The sequence below is a fragment of the Uranotaenia lowii genome, chromosome 3 (genome assembly GCF_029784155.1).
Source record: "Uranotaenia lowii strain MFRU-FL chromosome 3, ASM2978415v1, whole genome shotgun sequence".
Taxonomy (NCBI): Eukaryota; Metazoa; Arthropoda; class Insecta; order Diptera; family Culicidae; genus Uranotaenia; species Uranotaenia lowii.
Genome location: NC_073693.1, coordinates 6,921,368 through 6,940,287, shown reverse-complemented (window position 1 = coordinate 6,940,287; position 18,920 = coordinate 6,921,368). Strand labels below are relative to the sequence as shown.

The 18,920-nt window shown below is 38.8% G+C and overlaps 3 protein-coding genes across 8 annotated transcripts; all 3 read right to left on the bottom strand.

Moving 5' to 3' along the window:
- Nucleotides 1-230: 230 nt before the first annotated feature.
- On the bottom strand, nucleotides 231-8,309 carry LOC129750834 (splicing factor 3B subunit 3). 6 transcript variants are annotated; one of them, XM_055745916.1, is made up of 13 exons: nucleotides 8,167-8,308; nucleotides 7,549-7,854; nucleotides 5,597-6,772; nucleotides 4,520-4,827; nucleotides 2,392-4,330; nucleotides 2,142-2,194; nucleotides 1,894-1,941; nucleotides 1,631-1,691; nucleotides 1,379-1,422; nucleotides 1,096-1,166; nucleotides 836-896; nucleotides 583-622; nucleotides 231-392 (listed from the first exon to the last, which is right to left on the bottom strand). In XM_055745916.1, exons 2-5 carry the CDS (start codon nucleotides 7,772-7,774, stop codon nucleotides 2,393-2,395), a joined length of 3,648 nt encoding a protein of 1,215 aa, XP_055601891.1. In that variant the 5' UTR covers nucleotides 7,775-7,854; nucleotides 8,167-8,308; the 3' UTR covers nucleotides 231-392; nucleotides 583-622; nucleotides 836-896; nucleotides 1,096-1,166; nucleotides 1,379-1,422; nucleotides 1,631-1,691; nucleotides 1,894-1,941; nucleotides 2,142-2,194; nucleotide 2,392. The 6 variants fall into 6 exon arrangements, with proteins under 6 accessions (XP_055601891.1, XP_055601894.1, XP_055601892.1 ...); XM_055745919.1 differs by having other exon boundaries at nucleotides 7,549-7,851; nucleotides 8,204-8,307; XM_055745917.1 differs by having other exon boundaries at nucleotides 7,549-7,851; nucleotides 8,167-8,301.
- A 4,578-nt stretch (nucleotides 8,310-12,887) lies between these two features.
- LOC129750780 (uncharacterized) lies at nucleotides 12,888-14,882 on the bottom strand. The gene is made up of 2 exons (XM_055745823.1): nucleotides 13,380-14,882; nucleotides 12,888-13,184 (listed from the first exon to the last, which is right to left on the bottom strand). Exons 1-2 carry the CDS (start codon nucleotides 14,880-14,882, stop codon nucleotides 12,888-12,890), a joined length of 1,800 nt encoding a protein of 599 aa, XP_055601798.1.
- A 1,116-nt stretch (nucleotides 14,883-15,998) lies between these two features.
- On the bottom strand, nucleotides 15,999-18,461 carry LOC129754832 (uncharacterized). Its single transcript, XM_055751060.1, has 2 exons — nucleotides 18,252-18,461; nucleotides 15,999-17,559 (listed from the first exon to the last, which is right to left on the bottom strand). Exon 2 carries the CDS (start codon nucleotides 17,555-17,557, stop codon nucleotides 16,262-16,264), a length of 1,296 nt encoding a protein of 431 aa, XP_055607035.1. The 5' UTR covers nucleotides 17,558-17,559; nucleotides 18,252-18,461; the 3' UTR covers nucleotides 15,999-16,261.
- Between the last annotated feature and the right edge of the window lie 459 nt (nucleotides 18,462-18,920).

Sequence of the window (18,920 nt, the reverse complement as noted above, 5' to 3'; positions counted from 1 at the left end):
ACACACTCTATTCAAAAGGTATCTTCATTCTAAGACAGCTTGTTCGGAAATTCATCAACTAATTACCAGACAACAGGGTCGAGAATCAGCATACACGAAGAAGAAACGTGGAAACGATGGTGCCATAGCAGCAACATTTCTCAATTGCTAAAAAAGGATAAAATGTTCGAAAATTCTAGTAGTTTTGGGCTGTCATCAATGCTTGAGAAAAATTTAAATCACCTTATCGATTACATATTAGAAGTCTGTTTATTGCTACGATCAGAGAACACCACCACCGTAAGTATAGTCTGGATTGCCAGGGTAGGGGGTAGGGTACACTAAAACTTCAAATTGTTTTCACTGCAACGTGAAAAGGTTACATGCGTTCCATGATGCTTATACGGTTTGTTCTGTAAGAAAAAGAAAATAAAATGTGTTAGATTAAACTTGAATTGAACATTAAATTGGATTTTTTTCCATTTGTCATTCAGTTGTTGTATAAACAATTTCTAAACATGATTATTCATAAGTCCGAACTTATATTGTTTTTTGTTCATCATATAAAAAAAGAAAAATGTTTAAATTTGGAAAACATTTTACCTTATCTATGTTGCGAAGTATCCTTCCGGTTAAGTGCGTTCTGTTAAAAAGAGGAACAAACATTAGTATTCAAGATTGATAATAACAAATTATTCACAAATTTTTTGCAGATTCAATACTTTATCAGCGATAATTTTAATCATGGAACCCTTGAGCATATTAAGGGTGTCAGAGTATATTAAAGTTACCATCATGTAAAGCATTTTTTCCGGATAAGACCATAAGCTGGTTCGTTAAAAAAAATGCAACTCACCTTACAGAAACAGGGAGCAAATAAACTGTGCTGATGAGGGTGGCATTGAAGATATTTCAACCTGTAGAAAAAACAAGAGAATCTACATTAGCGAGGATATTGGTAGATATCCATTGTTTAGATAATTTTAAGATTTAAATCAGATAAAATTTATAATCATTCTCAGTGCCTAGAGCATTAAGGCCGTAATAGCGTATATTAAGTGTAACATCATTTTAAGGAAAGACAAACTTAGCTAAACGAAAGCAACTTTTGTTTACCTTCCAATGTAAGATGTGACGAAAGTTGGAACAGCTTTAAGACGTAGGTGCAAATTGTAATTCATCGTTATCTGTGGAAAGAAAGAAATTTCGTCAGCATAATTCAGGCATCACTATGTATGATGGGTACACATTTTTTTGATTCAGCATTTTGTGTTATAACCAAAGGTATTCTTCAGTCTATCTTGCGTAAAATGTATATCATCATTATGAATTATAAATAAACATCCTTAAACTTGACTTTTAACAAAACACAATAGTAAAATTTGAAAAAACACATTACCTTTAAAAAAGGTCCATGAACTGGTTGGATGTGGCTTACAATATCTGTAACAATAAAGAAATTCGAATTAAAACCCGAAACCAAAAGGATCAAAATCTTTGAAAGTTATGAAATGCTTCAAATCTTTTATCAGCAAGTTAAAAATTATAATCAACAAAATTCAGTTGAAACACGGTTAACCGACAAGCGGTTATACATCATGGAGAGTTTGAAGCATCGAAAAGATGACTTAGAATTAAATTTTAAGCTTACCTGACGATATCGCAGCTGCATAGTTTTACTTCATCATGTACTTGCGAAAAAATCCAATTATCTGAAATGTTCGAAAAAAAAAAATTAGCAACAAAAATGTATTATGAAGCGAAGCAATCCTAATAACAAAAAACATCAGTGCTATTTAACGAAGTTTTAATCAAGGTTGTTCGTTAGGTGTCCAAAGGTCTTATTTAAGCAAATCATCATTCTAGTTGTTCTTTCTTATTCCGGATTGAAAATTAATCACAAAAAAATCTTACCTTCAATGAAGCAGTGCCAATGTCCGTGCATTTTGACTAAATGAAAATCTGGAATGAAATAAAACAAAACGCATTAAAACGTTGTTTTCTAATAGAAGGATACAAAAATGATCAAGTCAATTGTCAGTGCTTTTAACGTAGTTTTAATCAAGGTTGTTCGTTAGGTGTCCAAAGGTCTTATTTAAGCAAATCATCATAGTAAATATTTGATAAAGGAATTAGAAAACAAAAGTTCTAAAAAATGTTACCTTCAATAAACCAACACTCCGACAATGTCCAAGTGTTTCAAACATATACAATTCTGAAAATATAAAATAAAAAAATAGATTAGAAGAATGTTTACCAATCGAAAGGATAAAAAAATACAATTCCATTGTCAGTGCTTTTAACGTAGTCTTAATCAATGGAATTCTTTAGGTGTCCAAAGGTCTTATTTACGCAAATCATCATGAAAGATTTAGGTACAATAGTTCAGATCCAAAACAACAATCAACTCACCTTAGAAGGCGTACCGCGTGCGGATGTCTTCCAACTTTTTAGCCACCTCGTTCGGCGTACGGCCCAGATCGGTGGCGATACTCTTCTGCTTGGCCGGATCCATCGAGGTGAACTGTTCGCACAGATCCCCATCCATTACATTCTTGACCGGGTAGTAGTAGCTGCGGAAGCTTAGGTGATCTCTCCCACAGAGCGGGGTGTTCTCATTCCGCATGTGCATTTCCAGGTGTTGGAAAAAGTCGTAATCCTCCCGACTGGTGAATGGAACCAGTGCCCCCACGGTTCCGCTCATGGTTGCATAGATGAGCGATTCCGAACCTCCCGGAATTAGGGTGGCTTTCTGGAGGGACATGATTATTTCACCCAGATGGAAGGTGGTAATGTTTTCTGCCTTTTGCGATGCACCGTTCAACAGACCACGATCCCATAGTGCTTTGTTTCCAGTAGGGTCTTCGTCAACGTCGTCCGATACTGAATGAGGAAGCCGGAGGATGGCCATGTTACCGAATTTATCCGCCGTTGCTACGGTGTCGTAATCGAGCAAGGTTGAAGTTGTTATCCATCGTGGATGAGTATCGTCGGCGAAAATTATCAACTGATTCTCCTGCCGTTTGTATCGAATACAGTAGACAGATTCCTGAACGTCGGATACGAAAACCCGAGAACCCATGGCTTGGATGTTGACAATCTGATTTGGAATGTGTTTGTTTTCGCATTTTCGTAAGAGTTTCTTTTTTCCAAGATCATAAATACGTAAGACACGTCCAACACCAGCAAGCACGCGGCCCTGGAATGCACATAGCGCGCCAGGAGCTTCATCGATTTCCGTACGATGGTAGTGTTCTAGTTGATGAGTATGGATGTCGTACTTGTAGACATCGATGAAACCTCCGTTGTTGACCTTCGGATTAAGTTGCAGATCCTTGGCAACTCCAGCAACGACGTACCATTTCTGATCAACGTGAAAACGAACCAATGCCATCGACATGACAGCTTCGTTTTGAGCCAGCTGGACTTTACTGTAGGTATGTCCATTGATCGGATCCATGACTCTGATTTGGGATGCCCACATTCCTGGCCCAGCTTTCGGTGAAGAGAAGGTGTCTTCCGGGAGGACTTCATTTATGAAAGCATCAGCCATTTCGTTTGCAAGCTCCTGTTCATCTTCACCGGCTGCTTCTCGCATCTCATCAGCCATTTGGTTCTTACGAATATTTTTCGTTTCTTCTGTGTAGGCGTTATGATCAGTTTCGCTGATAATCAAACGACCTGTTTCATTGTGGATCAAAAACCGTTTCGGTGTGTACTCTAAAGGAAATGTAATCTGATTAAAAACAGCTCCCAACTTTTCCAGGGCCAAAATTCTTAGGGTGTTGGTCGAAATGGCGACGATACCTTCTGAACATTGTTCCGAAGAGAAACCTGACGCATATTCTAACGTTTCATAGGAAAGTGGGGTCAAATGGAAACGATTTTGGAAATAATAACTCAACCACGTTCGACTTGACATTGCCAAAACGGCTTCCGAACCTTGCATTTTAATACGGAAAAGCTTAACTGGTCGAGATCCCAAATAACGGGTTCGTGTATCTGCCAGATCACCGGAAACCGGATCCAACACAGTTCTTAACAAGACTCCGTTGGTGAGACCAATGTTCAGATATATGCAACCGGCTGAAGAAATGATCCCTTCTTCATTGGTATCCCCGGTTCCCATTTCCACGATACAGAGAGATTCGGCAGCAGAGGGAAGGGCCTGCATAGACCTGGGAGCGAGACAGTCGCTAGGATCCAGAGAGATAATTCGAACTGTATTGTCTGCCAGACCGACAGCCAAGAACCAAGATCGCTGTTCGCCAGCCGGCACGGAACCAAGAGCCATACACATTACATCCGATGGCATCTTCTTGCGTTCGGTGTACTCATTCAGCTGACCAGTCTGTATTGGTGAGACGATAACAAATAATAAATGTTAGTAAAAGTTCGACAGAGTTTAATTGCTATTATATATTTTAAATAAAGGTCAGCACTGCAGGACACCTTGGTATTCTTCAAAAGAATTCTGAGTTCGGTGTTCATCACGATTGATTTGATTATTTTTAATCTACTGAGAGGAACAAAAACCTACCGGGTCCATTTCGAAGTACACTAGCTCTCCACCGGACAGGGCAATGACCACCTGCCGCTGATTGACGGCACACTTGATGATGGTCTTTTTACCGGGTGCTTTCCACTCGTTGACTCGCTTGTCAGCCCGAATGTGTCGAATGCCATCGGGATAAACCTGTACCAAGGCATCATCACCGAGAGCCGAACAACAAAGCGTTGGGGTGGTTCCAAGGAAACCACTGTCCGTCACTTCTTCAACGGTGTCGCCGATACTCAGGACCAGGGTGGCGTTAACGAACGACACTATGATGTAGGCATCGAAATCGTCTGCGAATGGACACAAGAAGAACAAAGTTCCGGATTCGTTAGTTTTATTCTTATTTAACGGTGACCATGGAACAAAGGTTGTTGTAAGGAAAAGTTGCCTAACATTGAGTTCTGTTTTTATTTATTAATTATGTGTAGTATCAGTTTAGAACTTCTTACAATCGCTCGTCTTACCTATTGGCGAATGAACTAAGATCGATTGCTCCTCGAGTGTGGATCCCAAAGCAATAACACTTTCACACTATTCAACCACGACGGTCTGAAAATGAAGGAAAAACTGGTGTTTGTGATACGGTTTTCTGTTTTTGATTTCTCGGTTGGAAAAATTGCTTTGAATTTGAGACAATTGCACATCTTCAACGGGAATCAAAACACCAGCTTTTTTGATTAATAAATCTGATACATCGACGTTTCTCATGCAACTTAATATTAATGGAAAAGCAACTGACAACTTTGATGCAAGTTTTCATGGGATAAATGTAGCTGATATGGTTTATCTACAGCGATCAGAGCCCAACGGACAATACGCCAAGGATCAGGAATATATCAACTTAAGTCACTTCCGTTTTACCGGTGGACAATTTGCTCTACGACCGTGAGGTACGATGTTGCATTGAGCGGCAACACCAATCCCCGATTTCGGACGACCAGGTTCCGTTTCCGGATCCCGGGGCCCAGGTACAGTCGCAATGTTTTACATCAAAATTGTCAATCGATTCCTATAAGGTACTACTTTTAAAAAGTTTATGGAAAGCCCCAAGCTACTCACCATCAACGCGCTTCTTGACGGTCCAAACGGCGTTCGGGTTACCGGGTAGTTCAGAAACAGCCATCTCCGAAACCTCCAAACCATGTCGCAAAACTCGAATGGATGATCTTGATCCACGACCGCAAGCCAAATACAACTGAGGAGTATCTTCGTTAGCCAAATCAGCTACCTGGCAACCCAGAATAGGAGCGTACGAATGGATTTCATCCACCATTACCAAATTTTTCAATGATCTTGGCGCGAAGAAGAACGTGTCACCTTCCTCAAGGGGCATGGCCGAGCTAAATTCTGGCTCATCATCGTCATCTCCCAGATGGGCAATCTGATACAGGTAGTGATTTCCGAACTCACAGGCAACGAACAAGAAACCTGTCTTCAGCACACACATTGCCGTGGCTGGAGCTACAGTATCAAAATATTTTAGCTTTATTTCCGAAACCACATCGTCATCGGTCTCCAGCGTGACTTTGAAAATATCTCCCTGTTCCGTCTGCACCAAGAAAAAGTACATCGATTTTGTACGATGGGTGGCCGAGCAGATGAAGATCATTCCACGTTCCGGATCATCTAAATCGTTACGTCTTCGCGGAATCGGACAACGGATATCGTGCTGATCACCCAAGTTCTTGTAGGTCAGATAATTTTCCGAGCAAATCAATACTCCCGAAGGACCGTCATTTCCACCGGGTACAGAAATTAGAAAATTGGCGTGCTCTTCTAGCGGTTCTGAATATTTCCGTACCACGTGGTTAAGTCCCAAATCCAACTCGTAGAATGTCAAGGTTTGCTGGGTTTTGGCAGCAGCTTCTCCCGTCGGGTCCAAATCTGCTTCCTCGTAGTCTATTTCCAAACAAGCAAACATGGGATTTTCGAAGCCAACGTCAACCCCAACCGTGTGGTAAGTCAGTGTGTTGGATTTATGAGCTTCCAAGGGAGAAGAGATGGTTAGACGAGCCTCGGAATCTCGATTGAGAATGTAAACCAGCTTCTGTTTTTCGATCGCTCCGATCATCACGGCACGACCCTTGGGATCGATGGCCAAAAACTGGCCCGGCACAATCCGACGGCATCCCGATTTGCCGAACGTCTCTTGATGCACCTTTTCCAACAGATTTTTGGCCGGATTGTATTCCAGAATGACAATACGACCAGAATCGGAACCGACCACCGCGTAATCTGTTGAAATCGAAAAAAAAAGAATATTTTTACTGTATAACTGTTCATGTAGACAAATACTGAACAAATTAGTCTACATGATTATGTATTCCAAGCAAACGTTAGTCATTAACTAAATTAAAATCAGTTGATGGTTTGGTTTTCGTTCGCTTGGTAATTTTCTCTTCCTTGAATTATGACGGCTGATCCCTGGGATAAATTTTGAGTGACAACCGTTAACCTATTCAAGGTTTAATCGTATTGAGCAAGTATGATATTCCTATAAACATTGAAAAAGTTTTTTAATTTCAAATTGGTGCAAGTGCCCAAATGATAGTTTCGAGAAAGAAAACGCGCTTCAAAGTTGTGAAGGTGCTCGATTTTTCATGTATTTTTCGAATTCGAGCAGTTTTAATTCAATCGAAAAAATGTTCAAAAAAATTATAAAATTTACCAGTTTTGCACCAGATGCTTAATGAAACATGCAGAATCGTTAGGTATACTTAACTCAAAATTTATGATTTTGGGACTTGCACCCCTCTAATCCCGAGGGCATCAATTACAACATCAGAAGTATCATTCTGCTCCGACTCGGGGATTAATCTTTTCTTCGGTTTTGGGAACTGTCCTCTCAAGTTTCAATTCAAAGTGCGATTCAAATCCGCACTTCAAAAGCGACATGGGAGATTATGATCTTGGCACCAATTTGAGTTTTCACACGTGAACCAGCTGTGAGTTTCCACGTGTGAAGCAAGACATGCCGTAAAATAACGCCTAAAACGAAATCATTTTCTTACCTTTAGTTCCTCCGGTCAATCGGAAAGACATCAAGGAACGGATTACCCCGAAAATTTCTGTCTGCAGCAGTGTATGCACCTTTCCGGTGTTGGAATCCGGTCGCACCAGTTCCAAGCTTTTACCCTTGGCCAGTAGGATCTCCTGCTGCTTGGTACCGGCAAAACTCCCATGTACAGCATGGGTAATGCCGGTGGCCTTCTGAAGCGTGAAATTGTACAGGTACATGTTTCACGTTTTCTTTTAACGATTTTCGAACGAACTACCACCTCCGGTTTAGCGTTCCATTTTCTCACGCTTGCTGTCTGCTGTCAGAAAAACAAAATGTCGGATCAGTACGATTGAGGTTAGAATTTTAAAATGTGATAATTTAGCGATTTATTCTATCTTCTGGACGATTTGACCTTATCAAGTTATGAAAATTTAAACCGCCTGTTGAGAAATTTGTTGGCTTGACATCAAAAGCGCTTTAAAGTTAACCATTACCGGGCAAAACATGAATGATCGAACGGCAACGTGGAATTCTGATCAAGAGTGATTGATAAGATTTAAAACGCAAACTATTCATAAGCCATATCATATTTGACGATATAAGATAAAAACTACAAGAACTTTCTTACCTTTAAAGCAATGAATTTAAAATTACATTTCACTCACTTTAACTTTAATATGCAAATACTTGAGTCAACTCTCCAAGGAAATCGAACCGAACTCGCTGATGTCTGCCGGAAAAGTGACCGGCCACGAAGGAAAATCATTCAAAGCTCCGCTCTCACTCACTCTCGCTCTCGGAATTTAACGAAGAAACTGGCAGGAAAAAGGCGCAAAATATCAAATAGATCAACTGTCAAATTCCATAACTTTTACACACAGTAAAAACTTTTAAATTTCTACTTCGCTATATTAAAAATCAATCGCTTTTTTGCTGTTCAAGATCAAATGAGAAATCAAATGCGACAAATGCGAGTGCTCATTATGTAGAGGTTTTTCCTCACTTTGGATAAATGTCGGTGACAATGGATATGTGGAATAAAACCGAGAATACAATTTGATGATTATGTCCTTCATGACACATTAATCACATGAAATCGGAATTTTCAATGAAAATAATGTGCCACATCTGGTGTATTTAAAAATAATAAAAAGTTCAAACCAAAAACATGAAAAAATGAATCAATACAAAATAAAAAACAATTGAAAAAAGTATAAATTACAGAAAATAACATAAAATATGGAAAATGGTCATAATGACGAAAATTTATATGGCAAAAATAACAAAATGACACGAATGAGTAAAATGTAAAAAATTAATAAAATAACAGAAATGACCAAAAAAAAAAAGACAGAAATGTCAAAAATTTTCAAAATATCAAAAATGTTAAATGATATAAAATTGCCAAAAATAAAAAAAAAAGCAAAACTGACAAAATTCTCACAATCATCAAAAATGAAACAAAAGACAAAAATGTCAAGAATGACAAAAATGACAAAAAATACCAATAAAATGACTGTTCACACTTTTATGTTGTACGTCCGAACTGAACACTGGTTGTAGGCGAAGTGAACTTAGAGAACGGACCGGATGTAGAACTGACCAGTCAGTGATGCCATCATGGAGAAAAGTTAACTGTATGCTACGTTGTTAGGGTTACTATATTAGGTAATGAATATAAATCTTAACATACTCCCCCCGCCGACAAAGCTATTCGATAGGTAGTGGACACAGTTTTCCAACGGATCTTTTGATATCTCCCTTAGTTGTTTTTAAAGTGACAACTCTTACACGGCCGTCTGGTCCAGGATGTACGGCTGTAACTCTACCAGTAATCCAGACGCATGGAGGAAGATTGTCTTCTTTTACCAAACATAACTTTCCAATAAGAAGATCGGGCTTGGCTTTAGACAATTTTTTCGTACGTTGTTGCAGATTATTTAAATACTCTCTTTGCCACCTTTTCCAAAATAGATGTACATTTGTCTGAACTTGCTCTAAACGATAAAAGGTTTTCTGTGAGCTAGAAATGTCAACATCATCAGGTAGTGCTGTTAGCGGTTCACCTATTAGGAAGTGACCCGGGGTCAACGGAATTGGATCATCAGAATTAGTGGACATAGGAGATATGGGCCGAGAGTTCAGACACCCTTCGATTTGCTTGAATAACGTTAATAGTTCTTCATAAGTGGGTACATTAGACCCAAGTATTCTGCGCATATGCGATTTTACACTTTTGATGCCCGCCTCCCATATTCCTCCAAATGAAGGTGATCTTGGTGGGATAAATTTCCAATCGATGCCTTCCATGGTACAGAACCTTTGGACACCGGGTTCCACTTGAGATTTGAATTCGTCGGTTAGTCGTTTCAATTCATTTTTCGATCCCGTAAAGTTGGTAGCGTTGTCGCAGCCCGAATAGAATTGTACAATGAAAAAACCACGAATTCCATATTCACATACCATAAATTTTATGGTTTACACAATGCTTATTATCGTCCACGATACCGTGAATGCACATTAGAATTCATAGTTTTTGACCATACATTTCATCGTTTTGACGAAAATAACCATGAAAAAGGGGTATTGTTATGCAGCGTGACCATGAAAAAAATGGCGATTTCCCATACATTCGGAAGCTAAAAAATATGAAGTTCATGGTAATAACAGCTTCCACTTTTTCATAGTAAAACCATGAAAACCCGATGATTTTCATTGTTAAGCCGCTGTAATTAAAATTTTTACTCATGGTGGGTTTTTTGTATTTATTTTTGGTTTTGTCATCATTTTCATAGTTAAGTATTATTGAAACGGACGAATTTTTAAAAACTTTTGATTTATTAAAAAAAATAACGCTACATACATTTATTTATTGTTCGCTGGACTGGTCCAAGGCACACTATTCGGGATTCCGTAGCCGCTCCCGGCATCCATTTACTCGCAATGTGATGTTTTTTTTTGCTGGAATTTATAAAAAATATAGGTTAAACTTGATTGTCTCTTATAAACTCGGTTTCAACTCACCATTGCGTCCATCTCCGAAAACTTCGAATGAATTCATTAATTTTAAAAACACTAGAAAGCTGCCGATTGTGTAGAGGAAAGAAAAACAAAGTGCCGCAGCCATCAAATCTTCCGTACACGAAAAACTTGGAATGTTTAAAACTCTTATATTTTTCACGCTCGGATGTACTTTTAACCATGAAGTACATGGTCACATTTAAATTCATTGGATAATGAATGTGATACCATGGTTCTGTTCTATTCGGGAGTATATAACACTACTCCTACCTCTTACTCCCGAAAACCTTCGCAAGGTTGCAATGAAAGCGGCGCTGGTCAAACTGCTCACCAACTCAAGGTGGACTGCACGCGTGCGTAGACAAATGAATAAAGCTACGTACACCTTCAACGTCTTTTGAGTCCGAACGAAGTTTTCTTTTACTGTAAATGCCCGAATAGAATTGTACAATGAAAAAACCACGAATTCCATATTCACATACCATAAATTTTATGGTTTACACAATGCTTATTATCGTCCACGATACCGTGAATGCACATTAGAATTCATAGTTTTTGACCATACATTTCATCGTTTTGACGAAAATAACCATGAAAAAGGGGTATTGTTATGCAGCGTGACCATGAAAAAAATGGCGATTTCCCATACATTCGGAAGCTAAAAAATATGAAGTTCATGGTAATAACAGCTTCCACTTTTTCATAGTAAAACCATGAAAACCCGATGATTTTCATTGTTAAGCCGCTGTAATTAAAATTTTTACTCATGGTGGGTTTTTTGTATTTATTTTTGGTTTTGTCATCATTTTCATAGTTAAGTATTATTGAAACGGACGAATTTTTAAAAACTTTTGATTTATTAAAAAAAATAACGCTACATACATTTATTTATTGTTCGCTGGACTGGTCCAAGGCACACTATTCGGGATTCCGTAGCCGCTCCCGGCATCCATTTACTCGCAATGTGATGTTTTTTTTTGCTGGAATTTATAAAAAATATAGGTTAAACTTGATTGTCTCTTATAAACTCGGTTTCAACTCACCATTGCGTCCATCTCCGAAAACTTCGAATGAATTCATTAATTTTAAAAACACTAGAAAGCTGCCGATTGTGTAGAGGAAAGAAAAACAAAGTGCCGCAGCCATCAAATCTTCCGTACACGAAAAACTTGGAATGTTTAAAACTCTTATATTTTTCACGCTCGGATGTACTTTTAACCATGAAGTACATGGTCACATTTAAATTCATTGGATAATGAATGTGATACCATGGTTCTGTTCTATTCGGGTGGTCCTCCGAAATCTACACCACATTCTTTAAATGGTCTCCCAGGGTTCAGGCGTACTTCTGGAAGATCTCCCATAATCTGTGAACTTGGTTCTGGATTTTGGCGAAAACAAATAACACATTGGCGAACGGTTTTTCGAATAAGGCTTCTCCCTTTAGGGATCCAGTACTTCAATCTTATCGAATAAAGTACCCGAATAGAATTGTACAATGAAAAAACCACGAATTCCATATTCACATACCATAAATTTTATGGTTTACACAATGCTTATTATCGTCCACGATACCGTGAATGCACATTAGAATTCATAGTTTTTGACCATACATTTCATCGTTTTGACGAAAATAACCATGAAAAAGGGGTATTGTTATGCAGCGTGACCATGAAAAAAATGGCGATTTCCCATACATTCGGAAGCTAAAAAATATGAAGTTCATGGTAATAACAGCTTCCACTTTTTCATAGTAAAACCATGAAAACCCGATGATTTTCATTGTTAAGCCGCTGTAATTAAAATTTTTACTCATGGTGGGTTTTTTGTATTTATTTTTGGTTTTGTCATCATTTTCATAGTTAAGTATTATTGAAACGGACGAATTTTTAAAAACTTTTGATTTATTAAAAAAAATAACGCTACATACATTTATTTATTGTTCGCTGGACTGGTCCAAGGCACACTATTCGGGATTCCGTAGCCGCTCCCGGCATCCATTTACTCGCAATGTGATGTTTTTTTTTGCTGGAATTTATAAAAAATATAGGTTAAACTTGATTGTCTCTTATAAACTCGGTTTCAACTCACCATTGCGTCCATCTCCGAAAACTTCGAATGAATTCATTAATTTTAAAAACACTAGAAAGCTGCCGATTGTGTAGAGGAAAGAAAAACAAAGTGCCGCAGCCATCAAATCTTCCGTACACGAAAAACTTGGAATGTTTAAAACTCTTATATTTTTCACGCTCGGATGTACTTTTAACCATGAAGTACATGGTCACATTTAAATTCATTGGATAATGAATGTGATACCATGGTTCTGTTCTATTCGGGTAGTGATTGCATGCCAACATGTAGATTAATGGTATGGTAATGGCGAATTATTGTGAGAGTTAAATTAGACTTGGGAGGCAAGATAATCGGATGCTGCTGGTCGTACGATACTCCGGCTGCTTGAATGCGCCCCCTTACGCGCATCAATCCGTCGCTGTCGACGAAGGGATTTAGTGTTAGCAGTGTGCTGCTGCTCGGAATAAGTTTGTTTGTGGTAAGACATGACATTTCCTTTTCATAGTATCTCCATTGAGTCCACACAATGATCTTCTTGTGAGCTACTCGTATCTGAAAATTAAAAAAAAAAGTGCTACCTAATTTGAATCTTTTTCTCATTTTACCAACCTCTTTGAGAGTTATTTCACCCTTTAAGCGATCTTCTTCTTTTAATTTACAATTATTAATGAATCTTAAGCAGTATGCGGCTACTTTTTGAAGTTTCCTGAGGCTGGAAATTTTTTCAATTTCTTCAAAACATGGTACCGTTTCTCCTGTAACCTCTTCTTGAGTTGTTACCATACTACAAACCGCTGTATTGCATTCCAGTGGCCAATGTTGATTATGCTCCGTTAGAAAAGTTGGACCGTTCCACCAGTTAGTGCAAGCGAGAAGTTTTCGTGCAGATGCTCCCCTCGATATTAAATCCGCCGGATTATCTTTGGAACGCACGTGATGCCAGGAAGTTATTGAGGTTTTTTCATTTATAGCCTTAACACGATTACTTATGAACGCAGGTCTTGATCTGTTCGGATTACGTAGCCACTCTAGCGTTACCATAGAATCTGTCCAGTAATGGATTCCATTGATGAGAATTGACAACGAGTCCATTACTTTTGTTGTTAGATCAACCAACAAGGAAGCTGCTCTCAGTTCCATCCGTGGTATGGTAACGTCTTCTAAATTGCCATTTTCGCTGGTGGGTGTAACACGAGATTTCGCACATAGCAAGCTTACCTTCACACTATCGTCTTCACTCACAGTGCGGATGTAGATTGCTGCCCCATAAGCTCGTTTAGCAGCGTCTGAAAATCCGTGAATTTCTACTATTTTAGCTTTGGATCTTACGTGTCTTGGAAATTCGATTCGTTCTATATCCTTCAGTTGATAACAAAACCGTTTCCATTCACTGATGATATTCGTAGGTAGTTCTTCATCCCATTTGACCTTTATTGACCATATATCTTGCATAATTATCTTCCCTAGGACCACGATCGGACTAACAATGCCAAGAGGATCAAAGATCTTTTGAACTTCCGAAAGGATGTTGCGTTTGGTGGTGCCAGCTTGCTCATCGATATCTTTTGCATACCCAAGAGAATCGCTGGTCGTGTTCCAGAGAATGCCCAGAATTTTGGAAATTTCATCCCCATCACCTTTTTTAGTAATAGAAATTTCATTGGATTTCCACTTGTGTAGCTCGAATCCTGCACTGGTAAAGATAGTTACCAGCTCCTGTTTTATCCTCATCAATTCGATGTTATCCTCATGACCCGTTACTACGTCATCCATGTAAAAATCGTTCAAGATAATTTTGCATGCCTCTGGGTACACCTGCTGAAATTCTTTGCCCAACTGGTGCAGGCACCGAGCCGCAAGGTATGGAGCTGAACAAGTTCCATACGTAACTGTGTTAAGTCGATATGTGTGGACTGCTTGCTCAGTAGAGAAACGCCATAATATTAACTGCAAGTTTCTATCGTCTTTGTGAACCATTATTTGACGAAACATTTTCTGGATATCGCCAGTCAGTACAACTTTATGGCACCGAAACCTGAGTAGGATATTGAAAATATCTTGCTGTATCGTGGGTCCAGTTAGAAGGACATCGTTGAGAGATAGTCCGCTAGATGTTGCGGCTGAACCATTGAACACTGTTCTCAATTTGGTTGACGTGCTGTCAGGTCTCAAGACTGGGTGATGAGGGAAATAGAAATGGGGTTGATCGATTATCAGATCCATGTCTGAAACCTTTTCCATGTGACCCATTTCAAGGTAATTTAACATAAACTCATTATATTGTTCGTGTAACTCTGAGTCTTTGTCAAAGCGAGTTTCTAGTTTTAAGAGTCTGTTCAACGCTAGATTCTTGGACTCTCCTAATAGTTTGTAATTTTCTTTTAGTGGCAGTCTAACGATAAACCTACCGGAAGGATCTCTAGTTGTTGTTTCCTGAAACAACAGCTCCGATTGATTTTCTTCTTCTGTCCACGGTCGAACTAAACAGTTGTACGTATTATCATTAATTATTTGACTAATTAATTGATTCTCATTCATTTTGGTTACAGATCCACCCACTATCCATCCGAGATGGGTGTTTTGTAGGTGTGGTAAATGGGGACTGATTTCAAGATTTCCATCTTTTAAAATTTCCATTACTACAGTAATTCCCAACAGCATGTCAACTGGTCTAGAAAGATAAAACTCAGGATCTGCTAGTGTTAAGTCTGGCATCGCCCAACTATCAATTTCAATGTCGTTACTGGGCACAGGATCCGTTATAAAATCGGTAACTAGCATCTTGACGGTTCTTTGAAAAACAGACATTCTGGCTCTCAACTGTACCATGACTTTCTCTTGAATCGACTTATACCGTATTTTTTTTCACCTGGAGGCAAACTAGAGGCAACCTAGGTTCGCTCTAACTGCTGTCATCGTGCTCATTTATTGCTCGAGAGGCAACCTAGGTTCGCTCGAAAAAGGGACGGAGTCGCCCTGAGAAAAAAGTCAGTTTTGCGAGAAGTTCACCAATACTCTCAACGTTGTTGTCAAAACATTAAACAGCTGTTTTTGGCTGAAAACAAAACAGTTGAAATAATGAACGGGCAAATGATTATTGCCGCGATTTTGAAACTCTCAGCCAAGCAAAATCGTACTATCTGCAGTCCAGTGCAATCCGGACACGAAAAACGGCAATCCGGATGTGAAGAACCGAATGAAGAAATCCAGACGGGAGAACAAAATGACAGCTGCATGTAAACATTGCGCTCGTTCTCACGAACACCTACGTATGGAATAACTCGAAACCCGAAACTTGCTTTTTTATTCTGACGGTTTCAGAGCCAAAACCGGAATCAAAAAAAAATACGCCATTAGTTGAATTTCCGAAACCTCGGACGTTGATATTAGTCGGTTCAGTGGATAGACCAGCGCGCTTAATGAAAGACTGTGTTACAAAATTAGATTGGGATCCAGAGTCTAGCAGCGCTCGGCATGCCAAAATTTTTCCTTTAGATGATACTAGAATCGAGGCAGTGGGTAGCACGCACAGTGCTGAGTCAGAACACATGTTTCCATTTTCTAAAATATATATAATTTTATTCGAACAATTAACCAATGAATTAATTATGTAGTCATGTTATGGTAATTTACTCACGCTTAGTCTTAAGATTTTCATTCAAGGTGCGGTTGTTATCCCGGTGCAGTGATGTGTGGTGTCTGCCTTTGCACTTTCGGCATAGTCCTCCTCGACATGATTCGGCTGTATGATTGGATGCAAGGCAATTGAAGCATAAACCAAACCGTTTTACCAATCGAAACTTTTCATCGACAGATTTCATCCTGTAACCGTCACAAACGCCCAAGAAGTGGTTACCTTTACAAGCAGCACATTTGTTCTGATTTGATTTCACCACAAACGCTCTTGTTTCAGTTTTCACACGTTTAGGTGGACCGCTTTGATGATCAACTGTTGCCTTGCGTTTTATTGGTATCGCATCAATAACTTGACAACGATCCAGAACAAAACCTTCAAGCTGCTCGTATGTTGGTGGAGAAATTCCGGAGGCCGCTGTTTCCCATTGACGCCTAGTTGCAGGATCCAATTTATTTGATATCAGATGTATCAGCATCGCATCCCATGTCTGTACCGGTTGGGCTAAACTTTCCAGACAGCGAAGATGTTTTCTTGCTGCGTCTAAGAGCTCTCGCAGGCCAGCGGCTGATTCTGATTCCATAGGCTTTAGTTCGAATAGTTGGCGAATATGCTGTTGAACCAATTGCTTTGGGTTATTGAATCTTCTATAAAGAAGGTCGTAGGCTATTTTATAATTTCCTTCGGTAGTTGGAAGTGAATCAACTATTGCCAACGCTGACCCTCTAAGGGAAACCTTTAAATATTCAAATTTTTGAATAATAGGTAACGGTCGATTGTGAATAAGTGAATTGAACTTATCAATCCATTCTAACCATTGATCATTCGCTCCAGTAAAGATTGGCAAATCAATTGTAGGCAACCTTACTGAATCTCGTTGGCCAGAAGTAGTTTCTGCTTTTTTGAGACTCGCAATCAATTTTTCGAACGTAGCCAATCCTGCAATGTACTTTAGTTCGATGTTGTCGCGAGCTTCCATTTCATCTGGAATGGATTGCTCCAACGAGCTTTGCACATTGTCATAGGTCCTGTAGCATTGTTTTAACATGTCACGTCTGGTTTCTAGTAGAACGACATCGTTCTGGAAAGCATTGATGGTATCAATAATGTGCGTGATCCTGTTGCCCGAGTGATTCCGCTGAATAATGAGTTTGTTCACGTCCGGTGGGAGCACCTCCACTGCTTGTTTGTCGGAAGATTCCGAATCAACTTCTGCTTCTGGTTGATCATAGGGAACCTGCGACTCAATTTCGACACACCATGTGCTGGTTTGATTCTCGTTATTAGACATGACTAGAAATCGTTGAGGTAAAGATTAGATTGTTTCGAAGAAACGCATATTTTCTCCGATTCTGTTCTGTTTGCCGAATGATTGAAAATTCACACGTGAGTGGACAGACCGGTCGTAGGTTGCTAGGCAACAGCTACGCTTGCTATGATACTCTTAGGAATTTATGCTTCGTTCAGTTTTCGGGCCAATTCATTCAGATGAATTCCCTCAGGCATGTTTCGTTATCCATTTCGTTCTGAATTAGCCTACCCAATGTGAGGCCATTTTACGCCATTTTGAAGAAGCTTCATGTTTTCTGCTTGCTTCTGAGGAGCAAAGAAAATTCATTCCAGGCTGTCTCTACAACAGCCACCTCAACGCCATATTGTGAGAACGTGATTTTACGTTTCGAAGCATTTAGCTCGGTTTATGCCGACCCAGTATCGACGCTTGCCAATTCAGATTTAAAGATATTTTGACCCAATGTCAAAATGTTCACATTTTGTGACGCTTGATCCAATATCAACTTTGTAACATTATTCGACCCAATATTGAATCGGTGAGTGCTTCATAATCCTTTAAATCCTATATTAAAGGCCATCATAATTATTGACCCAATGTCAATATCATTTAATTTGCAATCCAATTTTGCAATTTCTTGTTGAATTTTCAATCATTTACCTAAAACCTTAAAAAAAGAATATATAATAATTACCCTATATTTGTATCCGGCTCGAATAGACCACTTAATATGTTCACACTTTTATGTTGTACGTCCGAACTGAACACTGGTTGTAGGCGAAGTGAACTTAGAGAACGGACCGGATGTAGAACTGACCAGTCAGTGATGCCATCATGGAGAAAAGTTAACTGTATGCTACGTTGTTAGGGTTACTATATTAGGTAATGAATATAAATCTTAACAATGACAAAAATAACCAAAATTATAAAAAATACCAAAATAACAAATACAAATAAATAAACAAAAAAAAAAAACGACAAAAATTTCCAAAATATCAAAAATATATTGAAAATTTCAAAAGTTAGATAAAAATCTTCAGTGACTAAAAAAATACAAAACTGGCAATTTTTTTTTTAAATTACCCAACTACAAAAAGACTTAATTTATAATGTAAAATGAAGAAATCTTTAAGAATGAAAATAAGAAAATTGCAACAATGACGAAAGCATATATTGTCGTATCTCTCAATGAGTTATGTCGTTACATGACATGTCATCATTGGGTAGTATGAAAAAACCTAGTAATTGCTTTTGCTAAACTAAATCGAGCAGTCGAGCAGTCGCAGAAAGCAATTGCTTCGGTTGGTATGAATAAAGTTTTTTCTGACAGCTGTTTTCTCAGTCAGGAGCTTTTACTTTTAGA